The sequence below is a fragment of the Stegostoma tigrinum genome, unplaced genomic scaffold (assembly GCF_030684315.1).
Source record: "Stegostoma tigrinum isolate sSteTig4 unplaced genomic scaffold, sSteTig4.hap1 scaffold_105, whole genome shotgun sequence".
NCBI classification, from domain to species: domain Eukaryota; kingdom Metazoa; phylum Chordata; class Chondrichthyes; order Orectolobiformes; family Stegostomatidae; genus Stegostoma; species Stegostoma tigrinum.
The window spans coordinates 392,501-406,983 of NW_026728057.1; the positions used below are offsets into that span (position 1 = coordinate 392,501).

Here is a 14,483-nt window from a genome sequence, read left to right on the forward strand (position 1 = left end):
AATTTCCTCACCTGTTACTTTTTTCCCTTTACGACTTCTCCAGCCTCGTTTTCCCGTGGCCTAGTGTCTACTTTTATATCTCTCTTGCCTTTTTTACATCTGAAAGAAACTCTTACAATCTTCTTTTATATTAACTACCTGTTACTTGCCCTCAAATTTCAACTTCTCCCCCGCTTCATGCTTTTCTGGTTGTCCTGTGCTAGTTTTTAAAAGCTTGCTGACCCTCCCACAAATCTTCACATTGCAATCTTCACTTACGTGAGGAATAAGAGAATGGTCAAAGAAAGAGTAGGGCCGATCAGGGATAGCATAGGGAACTTGTGTGTGGAGCCTGAGGAGGTAGGGGAAGCCCTAAATGAGTTTTTTGCTTCTGTCTTTACGAAAGAAACGAACTTTGTAGTGAATGAAACCTTTGAAGAGCAGGTGTGCATGCTGGAATGGATAGAGATAGACGAAGCTGATGTGCTGAAAATTTTGTCAAACATGAAGATTGACAAGTCGCCAGGCCCGGATCAGATTTGTCCTCGGCTGCTTTGGGAAGCGAGAAATGCAATTGCTTCGCCACTTGCGAAGATCTTTGCATCCTCGCTCTCCAGTGGAGTCGTACCTGAGGACTGGAGAGAGGCAAATGTAATTCCTCTCTTCAAGAAAGGAAATAGGGAAATCCCCGGCAATTATAGACCGGTAAGTCTCACGTCTGTCGTCTGCAAGGTGTTAGAAAGGATTCTGAGGGATAAGATTTATGACCATCTGGAAGAGCATGGCTTGATCAAATACAGTCAACACGGCTTTGTGAGGGGTAGGTCATGCCTTACAAACCTTATTGAGTTTTTTGAGGATGTGACTAGGAAGGTTGATGAGGGTCGAGCTGTGGATGTGGTGTATATGGACTTCAGTAAGGCATTTGATAAGGTTCCCCATGGTAGGCTCATTCAGAAGGTCAGGAGGAATGGGATACAGGGGAACTTAGCTGCTTGGATACAGAATTGGCTGGCCAACAGAAGACAGCGAGTGGTAGTAGAAGGAAAAGATTCTGCCTGGAAGTCAGTGGTGAGTGGAGTTCCACAGGGCTCTGTCCTTGGGCCTCTACTGTTTGTAATTTTTATTAATGACTTGGACGAGGGAATTGAAGGATGGGTCAGCAAGTTTGCAGACGACACAAAGGTCGGAGGTGTCGTTGACAGTGTAGAGGGCTGTTGTAGGCTGCAGCGGGACATTGACAGGATGCAGAGATGGGCTGAGAGGTGGCAGATGGAGTTCAAACTGGATAAATGCGAGGTGATGCATTTTGGAAGGTCGAATTTGAAAGCTGAGTACAGGATTAAGGATAGGATTCTTGGCAGCGTGGAGGAACAGAGGGATCTTGGTGTGCAGATACATAGATCCCTTAAAATGGCCACCCAAGTGGACAGGGGGGTTGTTAAGAAAGCATATGGTGTTTTGGCTTTCATTAACAGGGGGATTGAGTTTAAGAGTCGTGAGATCTTGTTGCAGCTCTATAAAACTTTGGTTAGACCGCACTTGGAATACTGCGTCCAGTTCTGGGCGCCGTATTATAGGAAAGATGTGGATGCTTTGGAGAGGGTTCAGAGGAGGTTTACCAGGATGCTGCCTGGACTGGAGGGCTTATCTTATGAAGAGAGGTTGACTGAGCTCGGTCTCTTTTCATTGGAGAAAAGGAGGAGGAGAGGGGACCTAATTGAGGTATACAAGATAATGAGAGGCATAGATAGAGTTGATAGCCAGAGACTATTTCCCAGGGCAGAAATGGCTAGCACGAGGGGTCATAGTTTTAAGCTGGTTGGTGGAAAGTAGAGAGGGGATGTCAGAGGCAGGTTCTTTACGCAGAGAGTTGTGAGAGCATGGAATGCGTTGCCGGCAGCAGTTGTGGAAGCAAGGTCATTGGGGTCATTTAAGAGACTGCTGGACATGTATATGGTCACAGAAATTTGAGGGTGCATACATGAGGATCAATGGTCAGCACAACATTGTGGGTTGAAGGGCCTTTTCTGTGCTGTACTGTTCTATGTTCTATGTTCTATGTTCTAAAATCGGACTCTATTTTAAAAGTGAATCATTGCTCTTCTGAATTACTAAACTAATGATGCCCATCATTTGGATTTTAAGTCAAGAAATATTTCTTTATGGATGGTGTTTCTTGACAACTCATTTTTAAAAAATTTAACCATTTTTCCCTAATCAACCTGTCCAGACATGTTATTGCATACCTCTGGTGCAGGTGGGACTTGAACCTGGGCCTTTTGGACCAGGGACAGGGACACTACCGCTCTGCCATAAGAGGGCCCATCTTACCCTTCTGTGCATGAGTCCCACCTGTTCCTCCCCTTTCTGTCTGCCCAGTCAATTCATTAATCAATTGATCCAAATCAACTGCTTCAATATTTGCTGTACTAACAGCATGCAGTATTTGAAGATCTTGTGGCACACTTGTCATGCTGCTGATTCAGGACCAGAATGTCCAGGATCAAATTGAATCTGCTCCAGAGGTTACTAGATTAGATTACATACAGTGTGGAAACAGGCCCTTCAGCCCAACAAATCCGCACTGCCTCTTGAAGCATCCCACCCAGACCCATCCCCCAATAACCCACACATCCCTGAACACTACGGGCAATTCAGCATGGCCAATCCACTTAACCTGCACATCTTTGGACTGTGGGAGGAAACCGGAGCACCCGGAGGAAACCCACGCAGACACGGGGAGAACGTGCAAACTCCACACAGACAGTCGCCCGAGGCTGGAATCAAACCTGGGTCCCTGGTGCCGTGAGGCCGCAGTGCTAACCACTGAGCCACTGTCTAATAAATTTTTGTTTATCCAAATTCCATCTGATGACCACAAGAAAAATCCCAGCATTTCTTCCTGAGGAGCAGTGTTACAGCTGACGTGACGAAGTGTCGTACCCACCGAACATGCTGCAAATTTTTTCCATATACCCCACTAGATAAAAAGAAAATGCCTCAACACTTCAATAATGGTGGTTTGCGATGACAATGAGATGGCGAGTTAGTTCCAGCAAAGTTCCTCCTGAACTTGTACTTTTGTAGTGGATTTTACTGATGCCACTTCGCTAGTTTATTAATTATATTTGTTAAACCCAGGAAAATAATAAAGTATCATTGCCAATATTTTGGTTAAAGATATGCAAAGATCAATCAAATATTATTTTATTTGCAGCTCTACACATTCTCCACAACTGACTCAGGATGACACGCATTCAAGAATACAACGTTATGCCAACAGGTTAAAAAATGCTTTGCCTCATTGAAATTCTAATTTGTTTCGATACAGTGCCAACTGATTAAACTGGTTCATGCCGGGATGGCTCAGTGGTTAGCACTGTTGCCTGATAGTGCCAGGGACTTGGGTTCACTTCCACCCTTTAGCAATTGTTTGTGTGGAGTTTTCACATTCTCCTCATGTCTGTATGGGTTTCCTCCAGGTGCTGCAGTTTCCTCCCATAGTCCAAGGATTTGCAGGTTAGGTGGGTTAGCCATGGGAAATGCAGGGTTACAGGGATAGGGTAGGGAAAGTTCTGGGTGGGATGCTCTTGGGAGCGTCCATGTGGACTGAGTGGGCCTGCTTCCACACTGCAGAGATTCTGTGTTTTGGCCAAATGAGAAATCACTTAGTTCTTGGACATTGGTGATTAAAAATAAAATTCACCGTTGTCTAGCTCTGACCCTTTGTTTTCCATTTTAATTTAACCCGGGATTTGATCAAGTGCTATGTGTAATGAAGTTCGAATTTGTGTATTTCATTCCCTCCAGCTTTTTAACATGACATTACCAGAATATTGATGTCAGAAAAGTTTACCTGAATTCTTCACCGTGCACAGAACACACATTGCACAGTCACGGTGGTAGTCTTTACATACAGTGAGTGGATGGAGAGGCTGGTGTCACTGGACTAGTAATCCAGAACTGTAGATTAATATTCCATGCACTCACAACTCTCTGGGTGAAGAACCTCCCTCTGACGTCTCCTCTATACCTTCCTTCTAACACCTTAAAACTATGACCCCTCATGGCAGTCAATCCTGCCCTGGGGAAAGGTCTCTGGCTATCGACTCTATCCATGCCTCTCATTACCTTGTACACCTCGATCAGGTCACCTCTCTTCCTCCTTCTCTCCAGAGAGAAAAGTCCGAGCTCAGTCAACCTCTCCTCTTAAGACAAGCCCTCCAGTACAGGCAGCATACTGGTAAAACTCCTTTGCACCCTCTCCAAAGCCTCCACATCTTTCCTATAATCGGGCAACCAGAACTGGACACAATGTTCCAAGTGTGGTCTCACCAGGGTTTTGTAGAGCTGCAGCATAACCCCGCGGCTCTTAAACTCGATCTCCCTGTTAATGAAAGCCAAAACACCATATGCTTTCTTAACAACCTTATCCACCTGGGTGGCAACTTTAAGAGGAGCTACGCACTTGAACACCAAGATCTGCTGTTCTTCCACACTGCCGAGAATCCTGCCTTTAATCCTATATTCAGCATTTAAGTTCAACCTTCCAAAATGCATCAATTCGCATTTATCCGGGTTGAACTCCATCTGCCATTTCTCAGCCCAGCTCTGCATTCTGTCAATGTCTCGCTGAAGCCTGCAATAGCCCTCGATACTATCAACGACACCTCCAACCTTTGTGTCATCAGCAAACATACTAACCCACGCCTCAACCTCCTCGTCCAAGTCATTTATAAAAACTACAAAGAGCAGAGGCCCAAGAACAGTGCCCTGTGGGATGCCACTCAGCACTGACCTCCAGGCAGAATATTTACCATCTACAACCATTCTGCCTCCTGTCAGCCAACCAATTCTGAATCCAGACAGCCAAATCACCCTGCATCCCATACCTCCTGACTTTATGAATGAGCCTGCCGTGGGGAACCTTATCAAATGACTTGCTGAAGTCCATGTACACCACATCCACTGCTCGACCCTCGTCAACCTGCCTCGTGACTTCCTCAAAGAACTCAATAAGATTTGTAAGGCATGATCTGCCCCTCACAAAGCCATGCTGACTCCCTTTAATCACGCTATGCTTTTCCAAATAGTCAGCAATCCTATCCCTCAGAATTCTTTCCAAAACCTTGCTGACCACAGACTTAAGACTGATTGGTCTGTAGTTGCCAGGGATTTCCCTATTCCCTTTCTTGAAAAGAGGAACAACATTTGCCTCCCTCTAATCTTGCAGTATATCTCCCGTGGAGAATGAGGAAGCAAAGATCTTCGTCAGCGGCTTAGCAACCTCCTTTCTCACTTGCCGGAGCAACCTCGGATACATCTGGTCTGCAATCTTAATGTTTGCCAAAATTTCCAGCACATCAACTTCCTCAATCTTGATCTGTTCAAGCCTGTTTTCCTGCTCCTCAAAGTTCTCATTCACAACAAGGTCCCTTTCCTTTGTGAAAACCAAAGCAAAAAACTCATTTAGGGCTTCCCCTATCCGCTCAGACTCCACGCACAAGTTCCCCATGCTATCCCTGATCGGGGATAGTTCTTTTCTGTCTCTTTCTATTTGCTGCCCTTTTCTACCCAGGAAATAATAATTGACACTGGATTATTTTTAGAGCTTGAGTTGGGTCCCAAAGCATGAAGTTTTTGTGTCTTGTGTGTGTATATCTGTCTGTATTTTTCCCCCATGTCTTTCTCCTGCCTCTCTCTCTCTCTCTCTCACACACACACAATCTGTTTCACAAGGTTGTGCTGCTGCAGTAAGTAAGTCTTTATTTTTTGGTGGCGTTTGGCAGATGCACTGGATGTGACTGGCTAATTCCATTCTGTGGCAACCTTTCACCTCACCCTGAGCACATTAAGCTTCCAGCTTCTTCAGGCTTCTGTGGAAGATGCAGAGTGAGCATGCTCAAATGTAACAAATCAAGTCCATTGACGACAAGGAAATGATTTTTGCTCTTTTAGTTATAATGCAAATTTTAAGATGCTTTTATATGACAGGCAAACTCACAATGATGGCTGTAGTGAGAACATCTCTGCAGAAAGTTGGAATGTTTTTGCAGCGTTTGAAAATGATGGCAATTTCCTCTCCACCTTATCAGAAACTGCGTAAGGTGAGCCTATCAGAGGCTGTCGCATCTTTATATAATTTGTTCAAAGCTGGTGCTGAAAGAGCTATTTGGAGTTCTTGTCAGCCACTGCTATTTCGAATGACTAGATATAACAATGGATAAAATTATGTGTGGTCTGTTGTGGAGATCTCTTTGTACCCAATCTTGCAATACTGAATTAAGTACACATTTTCTCTATTCTGCTGTACCCAGAGATATGTAGATTATAGATAATAAAATGTGAGGCTGGATGAACACAGCAGGCCCAGCAGCATCTCAGGAGCACAAAAGCTGATGTTTCAGGCCTAGACCCTTCATCAGAGAGCTTTTGTCACATTTTATTATCTTGGATTCCCCAGCATCTGCAGTTCCCATTATCACTATAGATTATAGATGCTTAGTTTATTTGGTATGCGGCTTTTCAGCTGGTGATGTCTGGACTTGCTGACAGTTAAACTGGTAATGGGTCGATGCTGACTAATACAGGCAGGATGGTCATTTCCTGATAGTTTTGCCATGTTTTAAAGTTTAAAATGTGTAAAGCGATTCTCCAGGCTGGCGTGAATTACAGGATAACAAAGTGTGGAGCTGGATGAACACAGCAGGCCAAGCAGCATCTCAGGAGCACCACCACACGGCGTGAATTAGATTCTGGTTTCATGAATTGAGCGTTATAACTAGATTAATTTCAACTATTAAATTTAGTGTTGTTTTTAAAGTAGATTGATATTCTAACCAAGTAAGTAATCATTTAATTTTAGTGAAGCGTTCACTTTTGTTTAGTTTTCAATGAAAGCTATTGGCTGTCTGTAGACTACAGTTTTGCCTTTTTCTGAAGCCAAATCCAAACTGAAAATGTAACTTCCATTATATATGTTAAGATTCGATCTAAAAGGACTCCCTCTTTTGCAATATTGCCCTTAAGCGCAAGGCAACAAACTGACTGGCTGCAGTTTGATAATAAGTCTGTGCATATTTTGGGAGAGGTGTGTGTCGTAGAATACAGGAGAATACTGACTGGTTCTGTATCATATCAAGCAATGATTAAATATTCAAATTAATGAGTAGATTATGTTAGTATAGGTTTTAAAATGTCATTGTTTCTTTTCAGAGAAAATTAATTCACCTTGGCAGCAAAATGTAATTTAAAGCCATTTATGTGTGTGGTTTGAATCCAGTTTTCAAGCATTGGAAGCATATTTATATTTTGTGACATGGTAAATTATCATTGTGCCGCGTTTAAAAATTTTAGTCTATTTTCAAAGTGACATTGAAAACCGTTAGGAGAAATACTTTGAACGTAGTTATTGGATAGCAAAAGTATAAAGTATTGCTGTGTGTTTTGTCGTGTCTGAAGGCCAGTAGTAAATATGAGGTTGAACTTAGTGTTAGCAAATGCGTTTGAATGTAGATTGATGCTGACAGAAGTGATAAAAGCTTAGTTGATCACTAAGTTGAATATTCTGGAGTTGATATCATATTGTCTTTTTATAAAACCTGAGTTGAGTTTGTTCTGTCCACTCACAGCTTTAATGATAACTAAACAGCCTTGCAGCTCACATGCAATATTCCTTAAAACTAAATGCTTTGTCACTGTAACAAAGTGTGGAGCTGGATGAACACAGCAGGCCAAGCAGCATCTCAGGAGCACAAAAGCTGACGTTTCAGACCTCGACCCTTCATCAGAGAGGGGGATGGGGAGGGGGTTCTGAAATAAATAGGGAGAGATGGGGAGGCAGACCGAAGATAAATAGAGGAGAAGATAGGTGGAGAGGAGAGTATAGGTGGGACAAGAGAGTTGCAGTGGGAGAGAGATTCCCTGAGGTTGGTCCGGAGGGAGGGGGGTAACTTCTTCAGGTTAGGCATCCCTGGAAGAGGCAAAGACATGTTTCTGATGGTGATGGTCTTTAACGAGCAGTTATGGAGCATAATTCTACAAGATTTAGTTCATTTGAAGTGGGGAAAGCTTCTGAAGAACTCAAGAAACCTGAACAGAAAAATAGATTTAGAAATAAGGTGTCATTTTGCAGAGTGTTGACAGTAACTTGCATTGACCTCTGCATTCCAGTTGAGCTATGCTGTGCTTCGCATTGGTGAGGTCACATTTCTTCTAGTGACAGTCATTTTGTCAAAACTTTCCCATTCTTGAGTTTTGTGTTTTTGGTGTTTTGATGTTGATCTTGATATCAACAAGGAAACAGCTTTCTTCTCTAGCAGATACCTATAAATTAATGTCTAGCAGCACGGTAAATGCCACAATAGAGTAACACAGGTTACCTGAGCTGCAGCATAAGGAAAGAGTAGAAGAGTTAGCAAACCCAGGTAAATAGAATTGAATCAAAGAAATAATGCAATAAAAGGTCATATCCACTTTGTTAGTTTCATGTGTTCCTAAATTCTGAAGAATGGTCACTGGACCCAAAATGTTAACTTTGCTTTCACTCCACAGATGCTGCCAGACTTGCTGAATTTTTCAATAATTTAATGTGTTCCCACTTCACTAACTCTTTTCCCAGTACAGAGCGGAACCTATTGAATTCTGCAAAAGCAAGAAGAAAAGATAGCTTAAGACATCTTAGGATTTCCAATATCTCTAATAATGATAAGAAAGTTAGCATGAAGGCACTTTATCTAAATGCTGTTGGTATTCACAACAAAGTAGATGAATTAACAGCACAAATCCTCTTGAATGATTCTGATGTGGTAGGCATCTTAGAGACATGGTTGCAGGGAGTTCAGGACTGGCAGTTCAACATCCAAGGATTCACAACTTATCGAAAAGACAGGGAGGTGGGCAGAGGGGAAGGGGTTACCTTGTTAGTCAAGAATGAAATTAAATCTACGGCACTGAATGGCATAGCGTCAGAAGGTGTGGAGTCTATGTGGGTGGAGTTGAGGTACCACAATGGCTAAAAAAAAGTATAATGGGAGTTATGTACAGACCTCCCAACAGTGATCAGGACCAGGGGCACAAGATGCACCTGGAAATAGATAGGGCATGTCAGAAAGGCAAGGTCACAGTGATCATGGGGGACGGCAACATGCAGGTGCACTGGACGAATAATGTTGCCGATAGATCCAAAGAAAGGGAATTCATGGAATGATTGCAGAATGATTTTTTGGAACAACTTGTGATGGAGCCCACAAGGGAACAGGCTATTCTGGACTTAGTGTTATGTAATGAGCCAGACTTTATAAAAGATCTGAAAGTAAGGGAACACTTAGGAGGCAGCGATCATAATATGGTAGAGTTTAATCTGCAGTTTGAAAGAGAGAAGGCAAAATCAGATGTAATGGTGTTACAGTTAAATAAAGGTAATTACAGGGGCATGAGAGAGGAATTGACAAAAATCGACTGGAAGGAGAGCCTAGCGGGGAAGACAGTAGACCAACAATGGCAGGAGTTTCTGGGTGTAATTGAGGACATAGTACAGAGGTTCATCCCAAAGAAAAGAAAGAAAAGAAAGATTATCCGGGGTGGGATTAGACAGCCATGGTTGACAGAGGAAGCCAGGAAATGTATCAAAGAAAAAGAGACAGCCTATAAAGTGGCCAAGAGCACTGGGAAATCAGAAGATTGGGAAGGCTACAAAAACAAACAGAGGATAACAAAGAGAGCAACAAGGAAGGAGAGGATCAAATATGAAGGTCGACTAGCTAGTAATATTAGAAATGATAGTAAAGGTTTCTTTCAAGACATCAGAAACAACCGAGAGGCAAAAGTAGACAGTGGGCCACTCCAAATTGATGCTGGAAGGCTAGTAATGGGAGGTAAGGGAATAGCTGAAGAACTCAATAAGTACTTTGCGTCAGTCTTCACAGTGGAAGACATGAGTAGTATGCCAACAATTAGGGAGAGTCAGGGGGCAAAGTTGAGTATGGTAGGCATTTCAAAAGAGAAAGTGCTCGAAAACCTAAAGGGTCTAAAAATTGCTAAATCTCCTGGCCCCGATGGGCTACATCCTAGAGTTCTGAGGGACGTGGCTGAGGAAACAGCAGAGGCTTTGGATGTGATCTTTCAAAAGTCACTGGAGTCAGGGAAAGTCCCAGATGATTGGAAAATTGCTGTTGTAACCCCCTTGTTTAAGAAAGGATCAAGGCAAAAGATGGAAAATTACAGGCCAATTAGCCTAACCTCAGTAGTTGGTAAAATTATGGAATTCATTGTTAAGGACGAGATTTCTAAATTCCTGGAAGTGCAGGGTCAGATTAGAACAAGTCAGCATGGATTTAGGAAGTGGGGGCCATGCCTGACAAACTGTGAGAATTCTTTGAAGAGGTAACAAGTATGTTAGACCAGGGAATCCCAGTGGATGTTATCTATCTAGACTTCCAAAAGGCCTTTGATAAGGTGTTTCACGGGAGGCCGCTGAGCGAGGTGAGGGCCCATGGTGTTCGAGGTGAGCTACTGGCTTGGATTGGGGATTGGCTGTCTGACAGAAGGCAGAGAGTTGGGATAAAAGGCTGTTTTTCGGAATGGCAACTGGTGACAAGTGGTGTCCCGCAGGGTACAGTGTTGGGGCCACATCTGTTCACCTTATGTATTAATGATCTGGATGAAGGGGCTGGGGGCATTCTGGCGAAGTTTGCCGATGATACGAAGATAGGTGGACAGGCAGGGAGGCTGCAGAAAGATTTCGACAGTTTAGGAGAGTGATCCAGGAAATGGCTGATGAAATTCAACGTGAGCAAATGCGAGGTCTTGCACTTTGGAAAAAAGAATACAGGCATAGGACTATTTTCTAAACGGTGAGAAAATTCATAAAGCCGAAGTACAAAGGGATCTGGGAGTGTTGGTCCAGGATTCTCTAAAAGTTAACTTGCAGGTAGAATCTGTGATTAAGAGAGATGTTGTCGTTCATCTCAAGAGGGTTGGAATATAAAAGCAGTGATGTGCTTCTGAGAATTTATAAAGCTCCAGTTAGGCCCCACTTAGAATATTGTGTCCAATTTTGGGCCCCACACCTCAGGAAGGACATACTGACCCTGGAGCGTGTCCAGTGGAGATTCACACGGATGATCCCTGGAATGGTAGGTTTAATGGCTGAGGATCCTGGGATTGTATTCATTAGAGTTTAGAAGGTTGAGGGGAGATCCAATAGAAACTTACAAGGTAATGTATGGCTTAGAAAGAGTGGACGCTGGGAAGTTGTTTCCATTAGGGGAGAGTAGGACCCGTGGGCACAGCCTTAAAATTAGAGGGGGTAAAATTAAAACGGAAATGAGATGACATTTCTTCAGCCAGAGAGTGGTGGGCTTGTGGAATGCATTGCCACGGAGTGCAGTGGAGGCCGGGATATTAGATGCCTTCAAGCCAGAGATGGATAAATTCTTGATCTCATAAGGAATCAAGGGCTACGGGGAGAGTGCAGGGAAGTGAAGTTGAAATGCCCATCAGCCATGACTTAAATGGCAGAGTGGACTCGGTGGGCCCAATGGCCTCACTTTCACTCCGATGTCTTATGGTCTTGTGGAAGTAAAAATAGTGCATGAAGAATATACATTTTTGTTGCAAATCAGTGCAGTGCGGAAGATTTTCATGATGAAATTTGTTGTTTGGTTACATGGCAGAGAAAAGAGTTGTTTCCTAATTCGTCCTTCAGTGTTCAGAGGATTTCTGGATGTTGGATATATTTTCCCAGGAGCTGGGATCTAAATGATGTTATAAATAAATTTAAAAGCACTTTGCCTAAATAGAATGTTCATGACGATTGCATGATGCGTCTCTTTAGAAGTGATAAGTTTTACAACAGCCTCTGAATGACATTCCCTAATTTGTTGCAGCTGCAGACAGGGATTCGCCAAATCATTAATTTCCCAAGTCAGGAACGATAAACCAATTCCCCTTGTTTATTCAGCTGTTCTCTCCGTTGGTTGCACCAAGGTTAATTCAGAAAGAATCTCTTCCTTGGAAACCTTTCTCCCAGATCCAAATGAACGTGAATCAGAAATTGCTGGGAAAACTCAGCAGGTCTAGCAGCATCTGTGGATCGCTAACAGGCTTAATGTTTCAGGTTGGTGACCCTTGTTCAGAGTGTTAACTCTGCTTTCCCTCCACAGATGCTGCCAGACCTGCTGAGTTTTGCCAGCAATTCCTGGTTTTGTTTCTGATTTTCAGCATCTGCAGCTCTTTGGTTTTTGCCAAATGAATATAAGTTTTAAGTGGAGGTAATTTAATCAGGCTTTCTTGAATTAACATAAAGAGCAGTTTATCAAATTACTGGGGAGTATTACTGAACAAAGAGACCTTGGCGTGCAGGTTCATAGTTCCTAGAAGTAGGAGTCACAAGTAGACAGGGTAGTGAAGAAGGTGTTTTGTGCACCTGCCTTTATCGGTCAGTGTATTGAGTATAGGAATTGGGATGTCACGTTGTGGCTGTACAGAACATTGGTTCGGCCACTTTTGGAATACAGTGTGCAATTCTGATCTCCCTGCTATAGGAAGGATGTTGTTGAACTTACAAGGGTACAGAAATGCTTTACCAAGATGTTACCAGGGTTGCAGGGTTTGAGCAATACAGAACAACTGAATAGGCGGGACTAATTTCCTTGCAGTGTCGGAGGTTGAGGCATGATTTTATCGAGATTTATAAAATCGTGAAGGGTAAGGATAGAGTGAATAGCCAAGGTCTTTATTCCCTGGGTAGGGAGTCCAAAACTTGAGGGTACAGGTTTAGGGTGAGAAGGGAAAGATTTAAAAGGGACCTAAGGGGGGCAACCTTTCCAATCAGAGGATGGTGTGTGTGTGGAATGAACTTCCAGACGAAGTGGTCGTGGCTTGTACAATTGCATTTAAAAGGTATCTGGATGGGTGCATGAACGGGAAGGGTTTAGAGGGATATGGACCAAGTGCTGGCAAGTGGGACTGGATTAATTTTGGATATCCGGAGGCATGACCCAAGTTGGACCAAAGTGTGTTTCAGTGCCGTGCAACTGTATGACTCCAGATACAAGAAGAAGTAGTAACACAACACACAGGTACAAAAGTAAGCGATGAGTGCAACTGATAAAAGTAAAAGCAAAATGCAGATGAGCCTCTGAATTATTTGTGAAGAGCAAGTACAAAGATGTAGCAGCTGTGATTGGATGTGGCCAGTCGCGTTGACCTTGATAGTTGAGCTGACAGTTTTGATATTGATTTTGTGATCAAAATTCCTTTGTGGTGATTACTTTTGAACTCTCTGACAGCATGTGGAGGAAGAAGGGGTGATTCTATGTTTTTTTCTGGTAGGATAGGGCTGTTAAAAATCGCTATTATCAAAGCTGTGTCCCTCAGCACTCTGGGCCAGACACGAGGACATTTTCTGCTGACAGTGACAGGCTTATTGTTGCATTCAATTTTTAAGCTCTCTTTCATACATTTCTGGAGGGTAACATAGATATGCCTGAAAAAGGTGGCTGTCTGCTGAGAGAGATGCAGTCAGCCGCTCGGTCTGTCTTTTTAGGAGGTCTGTCCCTTTTTGAAATTTCCCTGATTCTTTACAGGTACAGCATTACATTGGCTTCTTGTAGAATTTTTTCAGTGAGATTTGCAGTTTATACTTTCTGTAGCAGTCCTATTTTTCTTTCAAAATAAAGTAATTTTGAAATGAGAAGTGAAAAGAGGCCTGTTTGTATTTTGAAGCTCTGATCTATTGTCATCGTACTGGTTTTGTTTTAAACATTGATTGAAAGTTTTGTAATTCTGGTCAGGTCAGGTATGAGTTGGTTGTGACATATATCTAACGAGAAGTTTGATATTTGAATATCTATAATGTAAATTATTTTTATTCCTGTAATTGTATAAAGGGAATTAATTTCCAATGTTTAGGTACAAGGTATTGAGGAGTTAAGGGGACAGTAGGAGAGAGAAAATATGCTGTATCATCTGTCATAGTGAGATTTGAAGCCAAGTCCAAATGACATTAGCTTGTGGGTCTGGATTAATAGTCCGATGATATCACTACTCCACCCCCACCTGTCGCATTTTGTGTCTCTTCTTCGTCCACGATAGTTGTCCACCAGTTACCCTTAAAAATAAAATGATTTGACAACTTGAAGAGAAAATTATCTTTGCAGTATTGTATTCTCAGCTGTTTCCTTTGAATGATTCTTTCGGATGAGTTTTGACAGCCTTTCTAATAACAAACAGTATTGCAGTTAATAAAACTGCCAAGGAATGAATGGGTCTTTATGCTATATTTATGGTCGAGTGGTCAAGCCACTATCAACCTGCTAGAATTTCAATCTGGGCCGGCCTAGAGCAGCAGTTTTTGATGAAAATTACACGCATAACCCCTGTAGGACAGGAGCAAAACAAACATAAAGCCTAAAGTCAATCTTTATAATGTTCCCTTCAGGGCTATTAAAACTATTCTATACTTATAATGAGGAAAAACAATTTTTAAAAATTAATTT

At 42.6% G+C, this 14,483-nt stretch overlaps 1 protein-coding gene across 2 annotated transcripts in view; it reads left to right on the forward strand.

Moving 5' to 3' along the window:
* The window catches only part of LOC132207586 (utrophin-like), a 138,557-nt gene that overhangs the window by 16,159 nt on the left and 107,915 nt on the right, over positions 1 to 14,483 (forward strand). The window contains exon 2 of one of the 2 annotated variants that reach the window (XM_059643543.1): positions 3,200 to 3,265. The exons of the other annotated variant lie outside the window; for it this stretch is intronic. Within the exon in view, the coding sequence (XP_059499526.1) occupies positions 3,229 to 3,265 (37 nt within the window). The 5' untranslated portion in view covers positions 3,200 to 3,228. The remainder of the gene's footprint in view (positions 1 to 3,199; positions 3,266 to 14,483) is intronic. 2 annotated transcript variants of the gene reach the window in all.